The sequence below is a fragment of the Epinephelus fuscoguttatus genome, linkage group LG18 (genome assembly GCF_011397635.1).
Source record: "Epinephelus fuscoguttatus linkage group LG18, E.fuscoguttatus.final_Chr_v1".
In the NCBI taxonomy this organism is placed as follows: domain Eukaryota; kingdom Metazoa; phylum Chordata; class Actinopteri; order Perciformes; family Serranidae; genus Epinephelus; species Epinephelus fuscoguttatus.
This window is the reverse complement of record NC_064769.1, coordinates 37,322,255-37,348,018: the sequence shown is the minus strand read 5'-3', so window position 1 is coordinate 37,348,018 and position 25,764 is coordinate 37,322,255. Positions and strand designations below refer to the sequence as shown.

At 40.6% G+C, this 25,764-nt stretch overlaps 1 protein-coding gene across 4 annotated transcripts; it reads left to right on the top strand.

Annotated features, from left to right (window-relative positions):
• The first annotated feature begins 259 nt into the window (after positions 1-259).
• Positions 260-24,800, top strand: sbno1 (strawberry notch homolog 1 (Drosophila)). 4 transcript variants are annotated; one of them, XM_049559839.1, is made up of 33 exons: positions 260-566; positions 3,293-3,412; positions 3,508-3,606; positions 3,720-3,947; positions 4,076-4,208; positions 5,123-5,223; positions 5,338-5,434; positions 5,680-5,840; positions 7,082-7,215; positions 7,341-7,431; positions 7,529-7,690; positions 7,820-7,955; positions 9,585-9,690; positions 9,795-9,948; positions 10,032-10,214; positions 10,454-10,551; positions 10,654-10,805; positions 11,732-11,935; positions 12,017-12,190; positions 12,278-12,447; positions 12,570-12,701; positions 14,196-14,331; positions 14,466-14,578; positions 14,678-14,749; positions 14,836-14,935; positions 15,080-15,154; positions 15,263-15,409; positions 15,633-15,727; positions 15,829-15,915; positions 18,005-18,142; positions 18,244-18,320; positions 18,459-18,652; positions 20,312-24,800. In XM_049559839.1, the coding sequence occupies exons 2-33, from the start codon at positions 3,293-3,295 to the stop codon at positions 20,452-20,454; spliced, it is 4,212 nt and encodes a 1,403-aa protein (XP_049415796.1). In that variant the 5' UTR covers positions 260-566; the 3' UTR covers positions 20,455-24,800. The 4 variants fall into 4 exon arrangements, with proteins under 4 accessions (XP_049415796.1, XP_049415792.1, XP_049415794.1 ...); XM_049559835.1 differs by having other exon boundaries at positions 4,073-4,208; XM_049559837.1 differs by lacking the exon at positions 260-566 and adding an exon at positions 804-831 and having other exon boundaries at positions 4,073-4,208.
• Positions 24,801-25,764: the final 964 nt, after the last annotated feature.

Here is a 25,764-nt window from a genome sequence, read left to right as displayed (position 1 = left end):
TCATGTCTGTCTTGTAAAAGAGATATTTGATCTCAGTGGGACTTCCTGGTTAAAAAAAAAAGGTATTATAAATTTAAAAAAAAGTTTATAATTTTTTTGTGTAGTGTAATATACCACTGGCTATTTTTTTATTGTTTTGTTTGTATATTATGCTCTGTATGTGTATGATGTTGTTTTGTTTAATTACATAAAAAAGAAGGAAAAAGGAAGAGAACAACGAAGAAGAAACATTTCTCATCGTCACTTCCTCCCAAGATCTGGCTGGGTCACGTGATGTTGCATTAGCTCGCTGACTCTGCTATGTTTGTCGTTTGTGCTAACGTTTTAGAAATGCCAACTTTTTCGCTTTTGTGGGTTGATTACGGCGGAGGGACGCCCCGCGGCTGCTCGGAGACCCGTTTTCACCGACACCGTCCGAGGAGTTTGACTGCGAAAACGGGCCTTCGCGTCACGTGACCAGCATGCGGCTGAGCGTTTGATAAAAAAAGATGGCGTGAGCTCGGCAGAGCGAAGAGGACAACAAACTGCTGCCGACCAGGAGCCGAGAGTGGTCGCTGAACTGTCAAGTAAGTTGAAATCAGCGTGGGGAGCTGCTTTATTTAACACTAACGTCCCGCTTATTACAAACACTAACTTGTCATGGCGCGGTGACAAATCACGGCGGTATTATGAACGTTATTTCGATTTGAGGCAGTGACAGCTTCGTCTTCGTTTACTCCGCGTTGCTAATGTTAGCTTAGCAACAGCAATGACACAGAGCGCCGTCAACAACATCACAACAATGCGAGGGGGCTGTTAGCTGAACCCCGCCGCCGAGCCCCGCTGCTGCAGGTGGGGAAGGTTTGAGGAAGGACACCTGAGACTTTAGTTCACGGAGGTGTTTTTTACACCCGACATTAGTGAGCTGGCTAACGGCTTTTTATCAGCAGCTCCTCACCAACGTAACGTTAACAAGCTAGCTAAAACAAGCTAGCTTCGGATTGCACCTTATCATCAACCTGTTAATTCTTAATTCTGTCTTTATTTAATTAAACAAAACAACATAACACAGACTTAGCACACTGGGAATAGTTTAGAAATATAACAAAAACAAAAAAAGCAGATGTAGCGTTATATCACAGTACACAAAGATAAATCATACAGATATTAGTGTTTTGTAGCCTGTTTGTTAGTGGAATTGAAAAGTATGGATAGTTTCATTGCTCTATCCTTTAGAGAAACTTAACAAAAAGTTTTTATTGCTTAATTTATAATCATGAATTTAGAAAAGACAACTTTATTATTACATTTGTTTAAAAAATACTTGTTTTCTTTTCTTTCGGGTTTTTAAAGCAGCCAAACACCACATTTTTCCATTATAAATAGATATCTCGATAGATAGAAAAATATCTATCAATAGAACAATAAACCTTACCATACCATGTAAGAATTAGATATATCTATAGATTATACATAGAACATACGAAGGAGAAAAATAGAGTAAATTAGTACACTATAAGTAAGCTAAAATACAAATATTAAATAGTAAATGCACCCATGGGAAACATACTACCAGTACGCACTTAAAACAAGTGTGCTAATATATACAAGTTGTCTGAATTCAGTGAGGAGGAATATATAATGATACAAAGTCTTTTAAGATATGCTCAGTGACAAATCTGCAAAAGTACCTTACTGTTAACAAGTTATATATATGGCTCTCGCAGTTAAACTGTTGAACCCAATGTGAGCTAAAAGTTAAAATAAAATGAGCAAATATTGGGTAATAAATGTGAAATGTTAGTGTGAGGTTACAGCGGATATAACGGTTAAAGCTAACTGATATTTGGGAGCATGTCTCTGTGGTGACTGTTAATATCTTACAACAGCTGTGAGAGTTTGGTCTTAAATTAGCAGTTTTTTCTACAGGGTTTGGCTTTAATGAGGTGCATGTTTGCACTGTCGTGTCACAGAATGAATGTGAAAGTGTCTTTGAGCTCAGTGTGTGTGTGTGTGTGTGTGTGTGTGTGTGTTAGCTTTCTGTTAGCACAGTTAAGCCGTGTCACCCTGGTTCAGCCAGGCCAATTTAGCTCCTGTGTCAGTGCGCCAGGCAGGGTTAGCTTGTGCCAAATTAGCAGCGTTAAACACTTAAATATGTCGGTGCTGTAAATGTCTCGTCATATTGTACATTATAGGTGATTGTTTGAATGAATAATTATTAACCGGAGGAGCTAACGAGGAGGGGGAAGCTCCGGTTGAGTCAGAGGGACCAGGAAGTTGATCGCACCGTTGCAGGGCATTGCAAACACGTGTCTTGTTTTGGGTCACTTTGGAACAAGTCGCGGACCTGACCTGCGCGCAGACGTCGCTGTGAGAAATGGCTAACTCTCCTTCTTCTGGTGTCAATCTCAATTTGTAGTCAATATAAATACATCGAGCTAGTGTTATATTTCAGTGTGTATTTCTTGCTGTTTTTCGGCGTGTTTTCCCGGAGGATTTACGGCGAGGTGAACATTTTAAAGAGGTTTGATCGTTTGCTTACATTGGATTTAAATGACTTGTGCGCTAAACTTAAAAGTCAGAACATCAGTGTTTCTATGCCGACTGTAAAATTGTATTTCTAGTTTCTTTATCGTTTGAAAACTAAGCTTTAAATTTGATTTTGTATCCAGTGTCTGAGCCCATGCCTGTGCTCTCTACATGTGGGTCCCAACATCCCTTATGTGATTCTTGGTTCATGCATTATTTTGGTCACATAACTGTGTTTCCTTGTAAGCTTGCAGTGTTGCATCATTTCTCTCATGGCTGCTACAAGTAGAATTTAAACTATTTTTTACATTATTATTGATGTGCTGATGGCTGTTAGCCAGGTGTGGTTCATCCACTCGGTCAAGGAGAGGTTAGTCTTTTTGGCAATGTTTGATAACATGCTGTGGACAAAAAGTAACTCGATGTGGGGATCTCAGCGTTAAAGCTTAAACTACTCGGGTGATAAATTATGTTTTGAAAAGTTGTGAGTTTGGTGAAGATAGCATCAGATTTTAAACCTCTCTGTTGTAAATGTGCATTTAAATTTGCAACTGAGAGTTATGTCTGGGTGAAGTCATTGTTACATTACATTTTCCAGCCAGACATTTCTTTTTCTTGCTTTGTTGGTGCCAATGTATTTTGTATTGATCACCTAGTCAATTTACCGGACTCTTTCACCTCTAAACATTTTTGTTATGTTATTATTGTTTTTAGTAGTGAACAAATGTCGTCAGCACTGTATGTGAAAGACTTTAACATAAGGACAAATATATTTGTGTTGCAGATGGATCCTGGACAGGATTTACTCCTCGCCGCCCTGAGTGAGAGTGGCATTTGCCCAAATGATATTGGCCTATTTGATGTTGATTCTCAGGATGTTGCACAGCCCTCTACAACCCAGCAAGTAAGATGATCTCTGTTCTTATGAAGGAGGAGTGATTTGTTTATTAATGTTTTCATAACTGAATATTAATGTCCTTATTCCTGCTCCTCCTCCAGTCTATCTCCATCAGTGCCCTGGATGTCGGTGTGGGGACAGAGTCAGTGGAAGTCGTTCGACCTGAGCCTCCAGCTCCAGTCCCTATTGTTACTATCAGGGTGAGATTACAGAACATTAAGATCCCTTAATTAATTATTGAAGATACAATGTTGTTTTGCAGCTGATGTTGTTTTGTTGCACCTTATTAAAAATCCTCTCTTCCCTCCGACAGCACAAACCTCAGCCATCAACCACCACGTTTGTCTTAAATCAGCTGAATCAGTTGCCGTCACTTGGAGCTGCTGTGACCAAACAATCAGTAACAAACCCGATCAAACACACCATAACTGTCACCAAAGTGGTCCATGTTGCTAATTCAGCCCTGCGAGGATCTTCGACACCCTCCTCCACAAGTATTCCTCCTTCAGTGTCCACAGTAGTGCCTTCTAACAGAGATCAGGTATGTTCACGGAAACCATGGATACCGTTGCAGTTCCACCAAGGTCGTAACAACACAGAGAAAAGCATTTCTTTTGTGTCATGAGGCTGACTATATATTTTTTTTCTTCTTTTTTTTTTTTTCAGCAGATTCAGTTGAAAGACCTCCTTCGGACCAGCAATGTGAAGACCACTGGTTTGAAGGGCAACAGTCTGATGGAGCTCATGAAGCTAAAGCCACCACCTAACATCGCACCACCAGTAGCAACAGCAACAGCCACAGGTCATTTAAATGTGCAGTTATATTTTTGTTTTTTACCCGTGAAGGCTGAAAATACAGTGAACTAAACAGTCATGACTTATGGTTTTAATCATCTTCTATTTTTAGAGGCTTTTAAGATGTTTAAAAAGGTTGTAACAGGGTTTGTACGGACATGAAAAACCTGGGAAAGCCATGAAACTTCAAAATCGCAATTTCCAGGTTTGGAGAAGTTTTGGAAAATAATTAAACCCAGGAAGTTTTGTATAAGTCGTGAAAATTTGCTTCTCAAATGCCTGTATATGAGAGCATATTTAATGTTCTGGAAGATCAGTAAATTCAGTCACGCCACTTGGAAGTCATGTTCTCTGTGTGGGTAACATCAGACTCCGACCTGAGTTGCAGCTTGCACTTTGACGAGATGTTAATTTGCACGCTGCCAGAGAAATGCCAAATGAATAATGTGTGGCTTTACTTGGACAAGTGTAAGGCACAGCTTGAGAAAGACCAGGACCCGAGACGTGCAAATGTGGACTGTAGAGAAAAACGTTCAACATTTTTAACATGGGTCAGCTGTGCTAAAGGAGTGACGACCGCTTTTTATATCCATGTATTATTTGGTTTTAAATGTATCTTAACATATTAAAGAAGTCCAAGATGATGTCTTACACTGTTTGTTTTGTCCAATCAAGAGTCAGTAACCTAAAGATACTGACTAAACCATCAGCATTAATCAAAATCTCACTTTTAAGTGTCTGTTGATCAACTTATTGATTAACAGACCAATCATTGAAGCTTTAAATTGTGCTGTCATTAGCAAAAGGATAAGTTGATGGAATCACCAACCTGAGATCAGACACCTCCTAATACTTTGACGTTAACACTTGTCAGTATTTGAATTGTCACAGTAACACCTGCTGTCTCTGTTTGTGTTTCAGGTGAAATAAACAATGGGATCAAGAAGGAAGTTTTGGGCAAAGATGCCGCCAGGAACTGGATTAATGACGACATTAAAGTGCAAACCTTCTCACATTCTCTGGTAAGCATTTTCATATTGATTTTAGAAAGCTGTTGAATGCTGCCAAATGTGTTGGTGTATTTAAGGCCCTATTGGAAAGTTAATATTTATGGTTGTGTCGATTTCTGTGTACAGAAAATCCCCGGGATGAAGGAGGAGGATGAGCCTGAGGAGGAAGAGGAGGAGGAGTTGGGTCATGCAGAGACTTATGCAGAGTACATGCCAATGAAATGTAAGTATAGATGTTGTGTTGGTTTCAAATGTCAGTGCTATATTGCAGAATATTTTTTAAAAACACACGTCTGTGAAAACGGTTAGTCAAGATAATTCAAAGAATACCTAACATTGATGTGTAGCCATTCTTGTCTCGGAGGCCTTCATTTATTGTGCAGTGCACCGTGTCGTCTGTGATCAAACAAAAGACATCCTGCTATTGTTAATCGCTCGATCCACTGACGGGTGGGTTTGTCAATGCAGTAAAGATTGGCCTGCGGCATCCTGATCCTGTGGTGGAGACCAGTTCCCTGTCCAGTGTCAACCCTCCTGATGTGTGGTACAGACTGTCCATCCCAGAAGAAGTCATTGATAATGGCTGCCTGTCTGCTCTGCAGCTGGAGGCCATAACATACGCAGCTCAGGTGAGCAATGATCATTTTAGCAACTAACAAAAATATCCCTCAACAGCCTTTTTTTTTTTTTTTTTTTTTTTAAATCCTAACACAAAATAAAAAGTCACCTTTGGAAATAAAGGTGTCTGCAAACAAATGAATATGTGAACGACAGACAAATAGAAAAGCAAACAACCGTTTTAGAAACACATCTTTATCTTAAGGCCTTTGCACACTGAGTCCTTGCTTTTTCGGATGAGTTTTTTTTAATCTGTCACCCGCAAGAAATCATACACAGAAATCTTGCACACTGATTCAGATGCATTTTATTGTTCTATTCGTTGTGAAAATTCGCAACATGTGACAAAATTAAAGACAAACTTCTTCCTTCAGGGACCTCTTCTGGTTGTGGTGATTCACAACTGTTGCAAAGCTGTTTTTATTGACTGTTTATACCGTTATTAATTGCTGACTCCTCACCCCTCTTCACCGGCTGGTAGGGGCTGCAAGTGATCAACAAAGTGACGTAGCAAAAGCACAGAGCAAAAGGCATTTCTGGAACTCGTCTTGGCTACAAACAACAAGCCCTACTGTCTGTTGCAGGCCACATCTTGACCTCCATCATGGGTCAAAAACTGACTCATTTTGAATCAGAGCATCTGCAGATAAATGACATTTTCAATATGTTATGATCCACTAACGTTAAGCACGCTATGAGATGGAAAAAAAACCCTTTATCTTATGTTATCTTTGCCGCCATTTTAACTGTAAGGAAGCCAGAAGGGACAATTCTACCAGTTGCAGGTGTGATGCGTGGCTGCAATCATCTCTGACGGCTGCCTGTCTGACGGAGATCTACCCTCTACTGAATGCAGTTCTCTGGTTTAAAAACTGTCATTTATTACATTTATCACATATATTCTGCGACTCTACTTATTTAGGTTCTTCTGTAGTGATTTAATTTGGCATGTAACAACAAACTTTCTGTACTTTGAGTAGCCTGAAAAATGTGCCCTATGAATAAAATAATTTTTTTTCTAAATTGTCTTGAAACTAGACTAAATAAGCAATAATCAGTTCACTAAAAAACAACTTAAAGCTGACTTAAAATAAAAATATTTCTATAGAAAGAATGAGTCCAATCAAAATCAGATGCCAAAGTTTAGACCTGCCTTCTCTTTTCTTAAAATACGGTTTTGTGTGTCCATTTTGTTTAGAAAATTAAGGTTGTGCCATTTTAATTGTGCATTTCTTGTGTTTCTGCTCCACAGCAACATGAGACATTCCTCCCCAGCGGTGATCGAGCTGCCTATTTGATTGGAGATGGAGCTGGTGTGGGGAAAGGCCGGACCATCGCGGGGATCATCTATGAGAATTATCTTTTAGGCAGGAAGAGATCACTTTGGTAAATACATCCTGAAATCTTTTACAGTATATATTTTTACACAGGGAATTACAAATTATGATCTTTCCAAGAAATGTTTTGCCAACAGAATGACCTCTTCATATATCTTTTCTTCTGTTGTTCAGGTTTAGTGTCTCAAACGACTTGAAGTATGATGCTGAGAGGGATCTACGGGACATAGGAGCTAAAAACATCCAGGTTCACTCACTGAATAAGGTAAGATACTTCTATGGTGCATACATGAAACTGATGACAAGTGTTTAGTGGCTTCATAATGTCAGATTGTGACTCAATAACACTTTTGCATTTTCAGTTCAAATATGGGAAAATCTCCTCAAAACACAATGGGAGTGTGAAGAAAGGTGTGATATTTGCCACCTACTCGTCCTTGATAGGAGAGAGCCAATCAGGAGGGAAGTACAAGACCAGATTTCAGCAGCTTCTCCACTGGTGTGGGGAGGACTTCGATGGCGTTGTATCCTTCTCAAGTGGACACCAGTTAGTGGAGTAGATGTTAGTTTCATGTGTGAAAAACTGAACTTGAGTGTATCAGAGTAATTTAAACAAGATAATGTGATGGCTTTCCTTAACCAAATGTCCTCAGATTGTGTATGACGAGTGTCACAAAGCCAAAAATGTTTGTCCGATTGGATCGTCCAAACCTACAAAAACTGGGCTTGCAGTGTTGGAGCTGCAGAACAAACTCCCCAATGCTCGGGTTGTGTATGCAAGTGCTACAGGTCAGTAGACATAATCAAATTAAGTTCGCTTTTTTTTTTAAATGGATTGGCAGTGTAAACTTGGGTGGAGGTGATGAATCTGCAGCCTAAGCTGATGTTTTATTTGCTCTGGCAGACACATCAGGTCCTCCTCTGTTTAGACAGTTTTCTAATCAAAATTGTTTATGGGGTGTGTTTCAGGCGATGAATGACAATTTGCGCTGTGTTTGCGCTGTACGAAAAATTAGCGATGACGTCTTTTTTGGCCCATGCACCGTAAGGCTGAGGAGACGACAGCAAACATAAACCTAGCTTGGCAAAGAGGAGGCTGTTGAGATATTTTTGAAAACAAACAAGATGGTTGCAGCTGATATGGGACTTTCTGTTGAAGCAAAACCATCAAAGCTTATCTCTGCACGCAGAGATACATACATACATACATTTGTCTGTCGCTCAGCGTTAGGTCACCTGTTTAGATGCTTTTATTGGTTGTAGGAATATTCACTTGCGTCCAGGAGCGTTGATCTAGAGCAGTTGACGGCATTTTAAGGAACTTCCGTATTCTAGTATTCGCATGAAATTATTACAGAGTGCTCACAAAAAAAACAAACGAAAGAACAGGAATGTAAATTGGCCAACAACAGAAAACAAGTGCAATTTTATTTTTTAAGATTATTTATGTGGGCCTTTTTTTTTTCCTTTTAATGACAGAACAGAGAGTGAAATGGGGAGACGGAGAGAGAGAGTGGGGACTGACACGCAGCAAAGGGCTGCAAGCCATATTCAAACCCATGGCTGCTGCAGCGAGGCAATGCCTCTGTTCATGGGGCGTTGGCACTATCCACTACTCTACCGACGCCCCAAAATTAGTGCAATTTTAAATCAATTTACTGAACAATCAATCAATTTTTTTTTTTTAAATATATTTTTATGGGCATTTTTTGCCTTTTAATTGATAGGATAGTGAAGTGTGAAAGGGCGAGAGAGAGAGAGGGAGTGACATGCAGCAAAGGGCCACAGGCTGGAGTTGAACCCGGGCCGCTGTGGCAACAGCCTTGTACATGGGGCCCCTGCTCTACCACTAAGCCACCGACGCCTCACTAGGCATAAATTCTGAAACTATAAATTCAAAGTTAACATGAGAAAAATAAGCAAACTGTCTCTGCCGTTACATAAGTGAGACACAGTGCTTAAGGACTGTCTCTGAAGTCTCTCTGCCTGGTCAGTTCAACATCTGCTCAGCTTGTAAGAGCTAGCATCCAACTCTGAGCCCTTTAAAAACTCACACCAAAACCAAAATTGCTCGACTCTGATGTGAAACCCGTTAGGGAACATTAGCCGTGTGATGCTATCAGTTAGTGTTCAGGCGGATGTTCACCAAGTGTTCCCACGTGTGGATCTCACACTCCTGCAGCAGTAGTCTCTTGAACAGAGAGAGAGAGACACTGAGTGAAGCAATACACTGAACGCAGCTCTACAATAGAGTGAGATTTCACCCATTTTAAATAGTTAAAAAAATATATAAATAAAAGTGGGAGGTGGGACAGCAGTTACTCTGTACACTGGAACGAATACCGGCATCTCAATTGAGTATTTAAGTACTTATGCCCGTCCTTGGGTGATGTCTGACAGTGTCCTTTTTCCTATTAGGTGCCTCTGAACCACGAAATATGGCCTATATGAATCGTCTGGGCATCTGGGGGCATAAAACACCCTTCAGAGAATTTGGCAACTTTATCCAAGCTGTTGAGCGCAGGTAAGTTTCTCTTTTTGCTAACTGTCTGGAGGCTTGACTGGTGGTGTGCGAAAAAATGTGCTAACATGTTTGTTTTTATAAATGTTTTTGAAACTCATTTTCAGAGGTGTTGGCGCCATGGAGATCGTAGCTATGGACATGAAGCTGAGAGGGATGTACATTGCGAGGCAGTTGAGTTTTACAGGTGTAACTTTTAAGATTGAGGAGGTTCCCCTGACTCAGCAATACATCAACATGTACAACAAATCTGTGAGGCTGGTAAGAACATAAAAGAATCACATTATTGTGTTTTATGTTTTTTGTGCTTGCAGTTAACTTGATTTCATTACGCTTCTCCGCAGTGGGTGGAGGCACGTGAGAAGTTCCAGCAGGCAGCGAACCTGATGGATGCTGAGCAGCGCATGAAGAAGTCCATGTGGGGACAGTTCTGGTCTGCTCACCAGAGGTTCTTCAAATACCTCTGCATCGCCTCCAAAGTCCGCAGAGTGGTGCAGCTGGCCAGAGAGGAGGTGCAAAACGGAAAGGTGAGACTAGTCTTAAAATATAACAGTACTTAAATGAATTAAATTAAGATTTTGGTGAAAACTTAATTGGGAGACCCCAGTACCTGACCACTTCAGGGACTGTGTTAGCTAAAAGATCCTCTGGTCAGCACTGCAACACCAGAGATGCATGCTTTTAATAGGCAACAACTACTTAATGCCCTCTTGAAACAGTCCATGTTGTGCTGCCTGCTCTAACCTTGCACACTTTTCCTCTGCAGTGCGTGGTGATCGGTCTTCAGTCCACTGGAGAAGCCAGAACACTCGAGGCCTTGGAGGAAGGAGGAGGAGAGCTCAACGACTTTGTGTCAACTGCAAAGTACGGGAAGATTTAATATGATCCTCACACAGTTTTATACAGAATAATGTTTGTAAGTGACTGTAATATAAAATGATGTTGTTGTTGTTGTTGTTGTTGTAGAGGTGTGCTGCAATCCCTGATCGAGAAGCACTTTCCAGCTCCTGACAGACAGAAACTTTACAGCCTGTTGGGTATTGACCTCTCAGCTAAGAAGACCCCCTCTCCCAGTGAAACCACAGCAAAACCAGAACCCAAGGGCAAGAAAAGAAAAGGTGATAAAGACTGAAAGCTAATACTGATTTACTGACTCCTGTGGAGGACGAAAAATGACTTAAGTATCAGTAGATAAGTAAACGTAAAAATAAATATAGAAATAAGTAAATGAATGCGTAAATATATAAATAAATAACTGTAGTTGTACAAAAAAAGTAGGAATAAATCTAAGACATTTATTAATGTCTACTTAATTATTAACTTTTATTTATTGATTTATTTATGTATACATTTATTGAATGTATTTATTTATTCCTGTGTGTTTAATACATTATTTATTCTTTTGTTATTTATCCATTTATTTATTTCATTTTCTACTTATGTATTCCTCATATATTTATACATTTATTCATTGCTTTATATATTTATTAATTTATTTATTTTTGTATTTATTTATGTTTATGTATTTGTTAATTTTATATCTATTTTTCCTGTAAATAATTATTCATTTATTAACTTCTGTATTTTTCAAACATTTATTTATTTATTCATTTCTGTATTTATTTATTCTTGTGTTTTGCATTTATTTATTTATATATATATTAATTTCTGTATTTATTCCTGCATATATTTATTCATTTAATTATTTATTTATTTTTCTCTTTATTTATTTATGTATTCATTTCTATATGTATTTATTTATTCTTGTATATATTTAGTCATTTATGTTTTTCCTGTATTTATGCATTTATTTATTTATGTATTCATTTATTTATTTATTTAAACCTTTTTTAATTATTTATTGATGCTTAAGCCTTTTTTCATCCTCCATACGTACCTGCTCAAAAGACTCCCTGAAACAACGAAGATATGGCTTTGTCTTAAATATACCTTGTGTCTCAATTCTTGTGAGCAAAATTATGTGCTGTTCAAACATTTTTAATTCTGAATTTATTTTTCCATCATTATCTGATCGTCCGTCCAGGGTCAGAGGTCAAAAAGCAGCCGAAAAAGAAGCCTCGCCAGCACGGTGGTCTGTCTGGTACCAGCTCGGAGGAGAGTGATTCGGAGGAGTCGGACAAAGAGTCCGGTAAAGAAAGTGACGACAGCTTCAAATCTGTCAGCTCAGGGGACGAAGACGACGATTTCAACCCATTCAGAGACGAGTCTGATGACGACGACGAAGATGGTGAGACTTCTGAGGCAAGTCTTGAAGGTTACATTTTTATGTCCAATCCCGTGCTTACAGTTATTCTTTATCCTGTTTTAGATCCATGGCTCATCAGAAAGGAACCAAAGAAAGGGAAAGAGAAGAAGAAGAAAAAAAAGAGGAGGAAGAGCATCGATCCAGACTCCATTCAAAGTGCCTTGTTAGCCTCTGGGCTGGGCTCCACCAGGCCCGCTTTCACTGCCCCTGTCATCCCCCCCAGCACACCTGCCATAGGTAAGCACATTGCCACACGGCAAAGTTAGTGTTACAGCTTATTCAGCCTTTCCAGGCTTAATGATTGTCTCATTTTTACCTGTTAAGTCAAGGCAGAGAGTCAGGATAGCTGCCTCACAAGTCAGGATGCAGTGGAACACGCCCAGCATATGAAGAAAGGATTGCTGGAAAGACTGGAAGATCTAGCCGAGGATCTACCTCCCAACACTCTGGACGAGCTCATAGATGAACTGGGAGGACCTGAAAACGTAGCTGAGGTATAAACATCTGTGTGACGTCTCTGCAGCCTTTAATAGTGTTGTTGTAGTGTTTTTGTTTAATTGTTCAGTGTTTGGTTCTTATATGAACTCCTCTCACTGTTCCTTCAACTGTGCTTCAGATGACGGGACGCAAAGGTCGTGTGGTCAGTAACGACGACGGCAGCATCACGTATGAATCTCGCTCTGAGCTGGACGTCCCCGTGGAAATCCTCAATCTCACAGAGAAGCAGAGGTTCATGGACGGAGAGAAGGTAAAGTTATTGTAGAGATTTTTTTTTTTAAGTAATGAGAGGTTTTGGTGGTATAACTGAAGCTGCTTTCACACCTATAGTTAAGTTCATTTGGTCCAGATCAAGGGTAAAACAAAAAAAAAACATAACACATGTCTTTTAGTTTTGGCCTGCACTGATTTATTAGGAACACACCAAGGATGTAAACATAAAGTTATACAGACCTCGGACGTGTCATGCTGCACTTTACTGGACCTTATGTGTTTATTTATGTTCTCTGGTGTCACCAAGAAATTATGAGCTTTATTGCTTGAGGCTACAGTTTAATCTCATGTTATAAATAATGACAAACAGGATGAAAAAGAGGTTTCTTATACCGTAATATTATGGGGAGTGGGGTGGTTACTGCATGGTCACTGGGTTCATTCACTTTTTAATGTAAAATTGTCAAAACACATGGAGTAGGACACAAGTAAAACACATCTGTTTTTGCTCCCGTGGGAAAATCCTCACACTCACTTGATGACTCGCATACCTGTAACAATGTCAGGCCGTAGGTTGGGTGTCTGTCGCCCTAGTTTTTGCAAACCGTTGGCACTAGTTGGCCCTCGTCAGCAGCTTTTCATCTTATTCAGCATGTCAAAGTGGTGTTGGAGACTCTGATTGGCAGTTTAGCTCAGTGCATGAGAACAAAATGGAAGCGAGGAAAGTAAACAAAGAGCTAACGTCAAGATGGAGTGAGATAAACTGAACTTGTTCGATAAAGTAAGATTCATTTGTAGCTATTGAGCTCTGCAGCAGAAATGTTTTGTAATTATTTTTGTTATGGTCACCGCTGCACAGTAAATATGCTCTGTGCGTATAACGTCAGGTTGTGTTAATATGCTAACTACCGTCTTGACTCCATCCTGACGGTCTTCCAGTTTCCTTTTTTTTTTTTTTTTAATGTTGAATACAGACTGTTGCCGCCTGCTGGTGTGGAGTTATTTCTTCTCACACAGGTGCTAGTTGGCTGTTGGCTGTAGTCTTTGCGGAGTGTTGTAGTACGACTTTTTGGCTGAGACACAGGTGACGTGAGGCAAGGCAACAGTGAACCCCCGACGCCGTTAGTTCTTTGATGTTGGTTTGATATGTTTGAGCCTTAACCTTTTTAATTCATGCCTGCGACACATACCTACTGTCCAAAAGTCCCGTGGTTGGTCTGCTTTGCTTCCACGTAACAAACTTAAAGCACCAGAGTTCGCTTGCAGCAGTTTCTCAGCTGGTCTCAGTCTGGTTGTTTAGTCCTCACCTGACCAGAGTGTGATTGTGAAAACTGTCAGACTCACCAGCGTTTCAGTGCAAAATCACCTTTAGTTTTCACAGACCTATTTGCTTCACTCAGTCATGCAGCTCGTAATGTCTGTGACTTGGTGCACTGCATGGTATAAACTTGCCTCAGAAATTGGAACCAGAAACAAAGCATTTCATTTTTGTATGTGAAATAAATATTGATTTTCTTTTCTTTTCTACCAGAACATCGCCATCATTTCTGAAGCTGCCAGCTCAGGTATATCCCTGCAGGCCGATCGTCGAGTGAAGAACAAGCGGCGGAGAGTCCACATGACACTAGAGTTACCGTGGAGTGCAGACAGAGCGATACAGCAGTTCGGTCAGTAGATATTAACCTCATGATAAAGCCACAATCAAGCCTAGTGACATCTTTTCAAAACTGCTCTGCCTGTGCCTGATAAATGTGAAATATAAATGTAGTTCAAACTTTGTTTGTTGTCTGTCTGGTCACAGGGAGAACTCACAGGTCAAACCAGGTCACAGCTCCAGAATATGTTTTCCTCATATCAGAGCTTGCAGGAGAGCAGAGATTCGCATCCATCGTTGCCAAAAGACTAGAGAGCCTGGTAAGGACTAAGTCAATGAAAAATCAACAGCGTCGCTCCTCAAAGGAAGTTTAACATTTATGCTAAATACCAACTGCATGTGTTAAATGTTCATGACAGGGTGCTCTCACTCACGGAGACAGAAGAGCGACAGAAACCAGAGATCTCAGCAGGTTTAACTTCGACAACAAAGTAAGCACATCAAGCATCCGTCCCATTGAAGTTCTAATTGTTGTCTGTATTTGCCAGTGACTCACTCATGTTTGTCTTGGCTACAGTACGGCAGAAACGCTCTGGAAATTGTGATGAAGTCGATCGTAAAGCTGGATGCTCCATTAGTGTCTCCACCCTCCAACTTTAAAGGAGATTTCTTCAAAGGTACTTTGACTTCACTGCTGTTTCAAACGATCTGTTGTGTTTGTTGTACAACTGGTTGATGTCTGTATTGATTTCTTTTTCATTTTTTTATATTGATGGTTCTCCTCTGTGGCTGTGAGTAACAACAGTGTTTTCTTTGTGTAGAAATTCAGAGTGGATTGATAGGCGTGGGCCTCATAAATGTGGAGGACAGATCTGGCGCAATGTCACTGGACAAAGGTGATTTTAAATTGAATGACATTGCAGCTATTGTCTCTTTAATTTGGGCATCCCATGCATGTACAGTTTTTACATAAATCTAATGCATTTACTTTGTTACTGCTGCAGATTACAACAACATGGGGAAGTTCCTGAACCGTATTTTGGGCATGGAGGTCCAGCAGCAGAACGCCTTGTTCCAGTACTTCTCCGACACTCTGGCAGCAGTTATTCAGGAAGCCAAGAAGAACGGCAGATATGACATGGGCATTCTCGGTAGGACGGTCATCATTCTTCGTTTTTCTGATTCAGTCGCCGTCACAAATACAGAAGCAAAAGTGGGGCAGGAGGCGTTTTACTCTGTTAAATTATTCAAAGAGCCTTTCCTCTATGTGAAAATCAGTTGAGTCACAATCATGCGTCGGCCCTGGAGGCTGGATTTCAGCGCCTCGTTGGATCTGAAAGGTATCAGTCTCATTCTCCTCATGTCTTCTGTTAGATCTGGGCTCTGGTGACGAGAAGGTGAAGAAGGTGGACTGCAGGAAATTCTTAACACCGGGCTACACCACGTCAGGACATGTGGAACTCTTCACTGTATGTATATATATATATATATTTATCTGCCCTCTCCTCGTATGGATGTGCTTAGATCGCAGTAACATTACCTGACTTTGGATCTGTGTGTCTCTTCACAGGTGAGTGTGGAGCGAGGGATGTCGTGGGAGGAAGCAACGCATGCTTGGGCAGATCAGAATGGACCAGATGATGGTTTTTACGTTCAGGTATGAAAAGACTGAAGCCTTTACAGATTTTATTTTTCATACGATTAATTTACTCATCAATATTAAATTTTTTTAAACTGTTTTTGTCTTGAGTCTGTTAACACAGAAAGCGAATATTATGTAATGTAATTATTTTTGCAAAATGAGGACGATTTTTTTTCTGAGCTTTCCCATTCCACATAAAGGCATCAACCAGTCATGTTACACCTATACTCGGCCTATACTTAAGAGCATTATAAAACCACACAGATGCTCCATAGTCCGAACCAAGACAGCAAACTTTATTACTCCTTTCAATCTTGGCACACCAGATCCACTCCTTCCCTTTTTACCTTTCACAATAAAAGCCCTAGACATACACAGTGCATAACTGTTGACCAGAAGGAACTCAAAGTCACTAACCATGTTGTTAAAAGGAAACTAAATTGAAAAAATGGCTAACAGTAGGATAGGCTGTACAGCAACTTGCCTCACACTGGAATTCTACTGGATGCGTGTCCGTTGTGGAACGGCAGCGCTGGTTATCTGCTGCGTGCTCCGCCGTCCGTCAACACCCACCGTCTGTGTTTGCTGTGCGCAGCGGTGCAGCTCCGCCGGACAGCGGGAGTCACGAGGACCCATGAGATCTCGCGAATTCACACATAATCGCGCGATATAACAAGATGTAGTTTCCACAAAACCAGAGGAGTAGTAGGAAGACATCTGGGCGCACCTCCATGATTAACATCTCCTCGTCCATGGTGTCAACGGGGTGAAACGACGTCTGAAAACCTCTGACCTGTTGACTTCAGGCCTGCCTCCGCCCATTATGACGTTTTCAAGGTGTAGTGCAGGGAAGTATGATCCGCCGTGAACACTGTGTATTTTATTGTGAAAATTAACCAGATTTTTTGTTGTTGTTGTTTCTGTGCGCGACTTCCTGCCCCACACGATCTGCTCTGTGCTGAATTGCTGCGTCGTGCTCCGGCGTCCGGAAAAATAGAAGTCTTGCGTATCTGTTGCGGAGGGCTCCGGAGCGCCGCAGCTGTGATGGAGCCGGAACGCAGCACAGCCGCAGCCAGTGGAAACACAGACATTGACGCAACCAACACACATCTGGTGGACTTTGGGGGTCAGACAGACGGCCTGACACTGCTCTTGGTCAATAGGAGCACGGTAGATGCCACAAAGTGCTGCAACTGTCACAAATAGTCATCACTGCTAGTGTAAATGGTTTTGATTTGTTTAGCAGCTGATGTGACATTTGGACTTACTGGATTTAAGAATAAGATAAAGATTTAAGTAAATCTGCATCATGATGATCAGTGTTGGTAGTTCACAAATGCATCAAGATCACCCTGCTGTGTAAAGGAAGCCTTGTGTACTGCACACCAAGATGGAACAGGACTCTTTGTCCAGCAACAATAACAGAACGACATCTGCTCGCATTGAATGATGTAATAACTTGGCAGAGAATGAGCTCTGCAATAATGCAAATTAATGGGAAGAGCAGTGGAAGCCAGTCATCCATATTTATCATTTAGAAAAGATTCTTTTCTTGGAGAAACAAAACTAAACTGATTTATTTTCATGTTCTTAGATGTGTGACATGAGTGCAGCAGTAGTACTCTACACAACATCTTATTTGATCCAGGTCATGGGAAATTGAGTTTTGTTCTTCAATAAAGTTGAGGGACTTGTGAGAGACAGATTTATAAAAAGTGGTTTAAAAAAAAAAAATTAGCGGAGCAGGGGCAGAGATTTCCTGACGAGTGTGGGTCAAACTCCAAAAACACTGGACCACTACGTTGCCCATAATGCAAGTCAGTGGCATCTTTCATCAGACCCCCCCTGACTGGTAAATGCCCGTGTCTTTTAAACTTGGCGTCCCCTGTTTGCAAAGTAGGAATTCTGTTATTAATTGCACCTTCAGCTTGGAGACAACATTTTATATTTCTCAGACTTGACACATCTCCTCCATGTGCAGCAGAAGACATTATCCAACTGTTCTCACAAGCTGAGTGATAATCCCCAGAACAAGTCAACAGATCTGCATTTATAAAATCAATGGAGGACCCTCTTGTGAGCATAATGTGTATTTTGCTTTCAGATGAGGAACAACAAGAAAACAGCCATCCTGGTGAAAGAGGTGAACACCAAGAAGAGGCTGTTCCTGGTTTACAGGCCGAACACTGGCCGACAGCTCAAACTGGAGACGTACGCAGACATCAAGAAGAAGTTTAAGAAGGTGACACAACAGTTTCTTTTATTAAAGTTACTCACAGAAGAACGCTCGACTCTTTATTTGACAAATCATGATTTGTTTTGTTGTTGTTTTTGCCTTGTTAGGTTTTGTCAGAAGACGCCAAGCAGCACTGGACCGACCAGCACAAGCTGTCAGCAAAGATCTGCTCTCATGCATATTGGTATGTGCTTTAGGTTCAGAGGTTGAAGGTGAACTTCTTACTTCAAAGCCTGATAAATCTTCTTGCCAGTACTGAAGTTTTTATCTTCATTGGTAACATTGATCTGCCAACTGACAATATGTTTGCTTACCTCCACAGGAGAGGGAACTGTAAGAAAGCAGCGGTGGGTCTTCAGTGTGAAATTGGTCTCCGGTGTCGGACGTACTACGTCCTGTGTGGCTCGGTGCTCAGCGTGTGGAACGAGCTAGAGGAAGTGCTCACCCCAGTCAGTGGAACCAATGTCAAGGTGCAGATTGTCCGCCTCAGAACAGAAGATGGACAGAGGATAGTTGGTGAGTTGAAGGACTGTGACTTTTGGGAAATATACTCCCGTGCTTTCTTGGTGAGAGTTAGATGAGAAGATTGATGTTACCTCTAAATTGATATTGTCCTCTTTTGGACATGAGGCCACATTTAACGCCTTCCATCATTCCCTATTCAAGACAACATGTTCGGTTTCCTTGGTGGTCCTAAAAAGTCTGCACTCAATTCAGTTTCCTTAAAAAAGACTTTAGAAGGTATTAAAAAAGTCTTTAATACACTTCAGTCTTAGGTATTTGACACATCTATAAACTAAAAGTGGGATTGCTTTGACAGTAGATTGTCAGCGCAGGAGCCTGCTCCTTCATCTCTTTGGTGGTGTTTCAGTCAGCACCATCAGATCTGGACTTGCAGATGCTGTGGAGTTGAGGAAACTGCATTCTGGATTTTTCCCCAGCCATGCCTTGATGCCCTTTAGGGTTTTTCCACTGGTACTTTTTGCCGTGTTGAGTCAAACCATGGCGCGTTGATGTGTTTCCATTGCCAGTTAAACACATCACATTTAGTCAGATAGGCTACATCATCACTCAGAGACAATTTAGCACCAATATTCAGTGGAGATTAGAGACATCTGTAAATTGCCTCTGCTGCTGTTGTCACACATAGCAGACACTTCATCCATTTCAACTTCCAAACAAAATCTTACAAACAGCCTGAAAATTCATGATGATAAATAGCGAGCTACCAACAACAATAGTAAACAGCACTAGGGTGAAATTTATACTTGTGTGTTGAATTGATGCCGTAGGCTCGTGTAGGCTCTGCATCGGCGTAGTACCTATGCCGTAGCCTGACGTGCACCTCCCCAGAAATGTGACGCAGACCTCCTGTCTGTCTCTGTAAGCTGAAACCATTTCCCTCAGTGGAAACGACGGTGTAACTGCAGAGTGACGCAGACACACCACCACACAAGTGGAAATGTTCACAGCAGCGTAGGCCACGTGCGTAGGGTCTGCCACACAAGTATAAATCCCGCTTAAAGAGGGGGCTGCCTTTAAAGGTCACCAACTCAAGACATGCGTGTCATCATCAGTTAAAGACACACTTTCAAGCAGGTAGACCTGTTGTGGTCCTGCCGTGCTGGGCTGCCGAGTCAAGTCAAGCCGACGTGTATGAAAAAAGGCATTTTGTCCTCCTGTCATTGCCGATTAAGGTTGCTTGAGTATATGAAATTTTCCACAGATTTAAGTGGTGCTTATTCAGATTGAATATGGACACCACTCTCCTATCTGTCTGTTAAATAGCACAGAGACACGTTAACAGCTAGCCTGAAATCCACCTAAAGATCACTAATTAAAATGTTATGTCTTGCTCATTGCTGAGCTTGAGGCGTTTTTGTATCTGGACAAAAAATCGAAGTGAAAAAATGACCTGGTGTGGTTAAATGGTTTTATGGAGGGGTATGTGCGGGACCTGTTCGCAGCTTGTCCTGTCATCACCAAGACATCCTCAGCTTCATATTCACCGTACAGACATGAGTGTGGTATCAATCTTCTTACTGAACTCTCTCAAGAAAGTGAATAAGCGTATATCCCAAAATGTCAAACCCTTCCCTTTTAATTTGTGCTATAAATGTCACCATCATTATTCTTGCAGGCTCATAGTTCATTCTGTCTTTGTTTCCTTCACAGGACTGATCATTCCAGCAAACTGTGTGTCTCCATTATGTAACAAGCTCTCCACGTCGGACCAGTGCCAGCAGCTCGCTGTGCAGGAGCTGCAGAAACGGCAGCAGCTCCACCCCCAAAGTCTCAGTCATGCGCCCAACACATAGTTCGGGGCGGCCCACGTTAAAGCCCATCTCCACCCCTCGAGTTCACATCCCAGTTCTAAAGGGATCTGACCGGTCAGTCCCTGTCTCTGCACGGCAGGCTCCAGGACCGCTGTCCCTTGTCCTGCGCCCTCACGCCCCCCACCCCCATTGTCTCTGAGGGTCGGAGCTGTGATGATTCTCAGATGTAAAGCAGTGGTTGTACAGAGAAAAGATTTCAGGGTTTTTCTTTTTCTTTTTTTTTTTTAATCTCCAGAGACTTGTTTTCACCTAGAGAGATTTTTGACGGGTGATGTTTTGTCCTCTGACATTCAGAGTGAAAAGATTTGTGATATATTGATCGAGGCAGAGTAGAAACCTAGAGGGCACGTTCACCTGTGGCTGTCGACTTATCCACTCCTCACACATGCTTTAAGCTGTTCAGTCCAGACTACCTGGTGTGAGGTGAAGACTTTATCTTGGTTCAGACCAAAGGTGGATGAGACAAAGAGCACCACGTCTTTGAAAAAGGCACTTAATGCTAAACTACAATCCCATATTAGTTATCATCACTCCTCAGACAATATTCAGCACGGTGACAGAGCAGGAATTAGTTGTTTCAAGTATGAAAAGTGATGCAGAACATTATTTATGTGCTGATTTTCTGATGATCACAGGCCAGAGTCCAGTTGTGACGTAATCACAGACAAGTTTGTTCTGTCTTTGTTTTGCACATTCGTCTCAAATTGATCAATCTATCTTTGTTCCTCTTTGTCCGCATCGTAAGTAAAATGATAGGTTCACAGTTTTTTCAAGTCTTAAAACTGAGAACAGCCGTGCATGAAATTATTGTTTTCAGTGCTGTTGTCTCAACATCACAAGTTATTTTGTTCTTGGTGAGAAAGCTCGTTAAGCTTGAAAGCTTGATAATTTATCACAAAAAAACAACTTGCCCTCTTGATCACAGGATAATTGAACAGCAGGCAAGTGAGCCTTTGTTTGCGTTTAATAATCCTGTGATCTTGAACACCAAAGTAGTTTTCTCGTGATGATTTATCTCACTATCTGGAGATAATTGTTGGCAAAAAATGAACCTGTTATCACGAGATAATGAAATAATTACCATGTGATCTTAACACAACGGTGTTAAAACAGTACTTGCAAGCATTAATGTTTTCGGCTTTCCGTCACATTAACATTGGAACAAGATCCTAGCTTTAATCATTCCTCCATTTTATACCGGATGGTAAGAGATTGTTCCTAATGTGCTGTCAGAGTAGGTGATGAGGACAAAATCTGCAGCCCTCTTTGGTGCAAAATATTTTCAAAGTTTATCTGAAATGAATACGAGACTTCTTGGCACAAATTTCCCTCTTTATGTTTAGCTGCAGCGGACAGATGGTAACAGAAAGAGGGGCTTTGGACAGGAAGATGCCCACTATATTTGTCAAACCACGACTCCTGAAGCTTCATATTAACTTCAGATAAACTTTTGAATATGTTTTTGTCAAAAAGAGATCTGTGGAAGCAGTTCCACGGCCTCCAGAGCTGCATAGAGCAGGAGTAGAAGCTCACCGTAGTCCGACAGGGGCAGGTGACCCAGATCAAAATGTTAGAGATTGTCGTCAACATTGCGCAAGTCAGATATGGTGGCCTCCTCCCTGCTAACAGCGTCCAGATTCAGGCAAACAATCAAGATTGACGAGAGCTCATGTAAAGAAGAGCGTTGACAAAGACGTCACATCGAAGTCAGGTAGTCACGTCATAGGTAGGTGTGACTCTGTGACTGAAATCATCTCCATGCTGTAAAGAAGCAGAAGTCTTCAGGAGATCTTTTGACAGCTGGTTAGAACAGGAGGAATGATTAAAGCAGCCAGTGCACCTGACTATTGTTTTAAAACTGACTCGTAAAGTAGTGAACCTGTAACAGCCGACATTATTCAAATGTGCCTTTGCTTCCACAGTCAGGCACCTTTACAAAGCACCAACAGGAGTTACTGGTGAAAGATTTTAGTGTCAGCTGGTCTGGTGATTTCTATTTATAGTGCATGAAAGTGAGAAAATATTTCCCAAAGATAACATAGAAACAGTAGTTTTATTCAGGAGTGAGTCGAGGTTGTGTCATCAGGAAACAGGATTTATTCTCAGACTGGAGTCGACACAGTGTACTTGGCGTTTATAACCAGTGTTCAGACTATTATTAAATGGTTTATAACACACTGTAATGTAGTTAGGAACAGATACAAGGATATTTTCAACTATTATAACCTCCTGTGAAGACATGTTTTATATTATTACTCCCTGTTGTGTAGTTAAAACGGCAGCCTCCAGTTTTGGGTGCCCACAGGAGGAGTTACAGCTGTTGATGCACGGCTACGTTTATAGTGCGTTATAACCATTTATTAAATGTTTATACTTCTGAATGCTCCTTATAAATGCTAAATATGGGTTGCAGGAAGTGTTACTGCTGTTTCAGTTGAGCAGTCGTGTTCACGTTTGAAGAACTCTGCTACTCTACTTTATCTTCTGTAGTTTGTATCGCAGGTTGTATATACGGAAGCCTAGAACGACCGTGCTTGCTTTTATTTATTTTTTTTTAGTGCTGTTATCTGGAGATTACGGGTTAAATGTATGTTAATGCTTGAGGAAACAGAAGGCTGATTTCTCAGAATACTGAATCACAAGAAAACGACTTGCTTCCTTTGATATTGGGCGATAATAATACGGATGACGGCTCCCATCAACACACTCTCACTCTGTCACATATCAACTTTTGGTCATGTACCCTGCGTGAGTTGGTTGTCTGCCTGCCCCAGTCGGACTTTCACCGCCTTAACTTTGGTCTTTGTCCCGCTGCATTTTACCCCATGATGCCGCCGGGCGCTGTTAAAATATAACAGCAACTGGCCGCGTATCATGCCAACGTTAAAGGACGCCTTTTTTTTGTTGGTTTCTGACGCTGCAAGTCACTGCCCAGGCGCCAGATTAACTACTTCAGAGTGAGATACAACTTGCTGTATAATTAATTTACGATCTTGAGGAAACAAGTCATTTTCTTGTGATTTAATTATCTTGAGAAATCAGCTTTTGTTTTCTCAAGAATCAGCATGAATTAACCTGAGAACGCAAGCTTGGTTATCTTCAATCAAACTAAATGATCAACTCGTTATTTTGAAGTAACTGCATTAAAAAACAGATGCAAGCACGGCCTGTCTCAGCCTCCATATGCACCACCTTTGGTCTTTACCTCGTCTTTGTCTCTAGCGTGATGTCAGCGGTACCTGTCTGGACTAACTCTCATTCAAAGGACAATAAATACATTAACAGCAACAATAATACAAGCAGCCAAGGACGTGTGAGAAATGTGAAATCCTTGACAAAGACCATCACGTTTTGATTTTTCCGACAGTCTCCAGCACTGTGCTCTGCTCATGTCTTTTTATTTTGTTGCCTTTTTTTAAATGGACTTCTGCTCAGGGGTTAAACTCATACAAAGACCCTCTTTGAAAAAAAAAACAAAAAACAAAGAAAATGTTCAGAGTTTTACAAAGTATCTGAAATGCATGACCATAACTCAAAATGCTCCTTGGACACCTCTACTTCAGTCATGTTCCTCTGTGGCTCTGTGGTTAGCTGTGTTCACAGCTCGTATCTTCACAGTTCATGTTTAAAAACACGTCTCTCTGATTCCTCTGCTGTCTTGAGCCGAGTCGTGATTAAAATGGACGACTGCTTTCTGTTGAATAGTGTACCTCCTCTGTTGTCCTATATTGCATTATATTAGATCTGCACTGGAAGGGACAGACCAAAGTCTGGATACACAAGCTGTCCTCATAGCTGAAGATAATTATAAAGATAGGATGTGTTTTCTATCGCAGTTTGCTCAGACACATCGCTAACCTGTGGATTAGTTAATGTTATTGACTGTGTATTCTCTTCTGTTCTTGATTGATGCATTTAAAAGCGAGCGAGATCGGGAGGAAGGAGTCTTTGTATCATACCAATGTGCATTTTGTACACTTTGTAAAAGGGTTAAATTCAGTTGGACAGAGGTGGGAGAGGCGTCACTGCAAAGCTCCGCTCTCTGATTGGAGGTCCAACTTGAATGTCCACCATATATAAGCCAACAACTCCTGTTTTTATTTCGTCTTTTCAGATGTATTATATACACGGGACGCTGACTCGGTAACATTCTTTTCGAATGCTGTCACGGCAGATCGGCTCCTCTGAAGTTCAAACACTTGAAGGACTCTCGTTTTGTTTTTCCTTTCATCCTTGCACGAGTTGCACTACTGACAGAGTTGTACAAAAATTCAACATGACCTGTACATGAATGAGTGTGATGCTCAATAAAGCTTGGTATACTTCTACCTCCTGGTGCTGTTTGTTGTTTTATACAGCTGCATCCTGTCGACAGACGTGTGCTGTGATCCCAGTGGAAAATACTGTTGAGAAGGTCGGGATTATTATTATTTAAAAGTAGTTTAATTGGGACAAATCATCTTTTTATCACTGCTGCTTATATGTATCTGTGACGCCTCTTCATTTGGGCTTGTTCTGTGAAACTGGTACCATCTCTAGTTTATTTTTAAAGTTTGTCAGGCTCTTCGGTGACTTCATGTCTAAAACCAGAGGTCAGATTCCTGTTTCACACATAAAAAGTCACTTTGTAATTTGTTATTTTGAATTTCTATGGTTCTCTTGCAGTGGATGAGCAGGAAAAAGAAGCAATAAAAACACTGAAAAAATACACTGAAAGTCCTACAATTAAAAGGTTAGTATAAATAAAAGTATCTACAGTTAAGTGTTATCAGAATGTATTTGTGTTTAATTATCATTTTATTGTTAAAGCTGGCTGAGATTGAGTTAATTTTAACAATTTATGTACAAGTGTTTAGATTATTTTATTCAAATGCATCATATTTTATCATCTTTTCATATGTTATATATGTAAAATCTTAATTTCTAATGTAGCTATAGTTAAAAGTAGTGGAATAACAAGTACATTACATTCAACAAAACAATAACTTCCAGTTGGTCAAGGTCACTAAAAAAAGTACAAATAAAAAACTACAGAATAAAGGAAAAACATTATATACATATACAATATATGTAATGTATAATAATATATCACCTGTAAAGATCAGTTTTTGCAGAACTACTGGTTTAACTTTACCTGGATATATGTATTCATCTGTAAATTTCAAGTTTATTGTTGAAGCAGGTCAAAATTAGAGTTAATTTTAAACATTTTAACTGTTTATACACTAGTGGTTATATTATTCTACAAGAATAGATCATATTTTTTACTTCATTTTATGTATAAAATCCTAA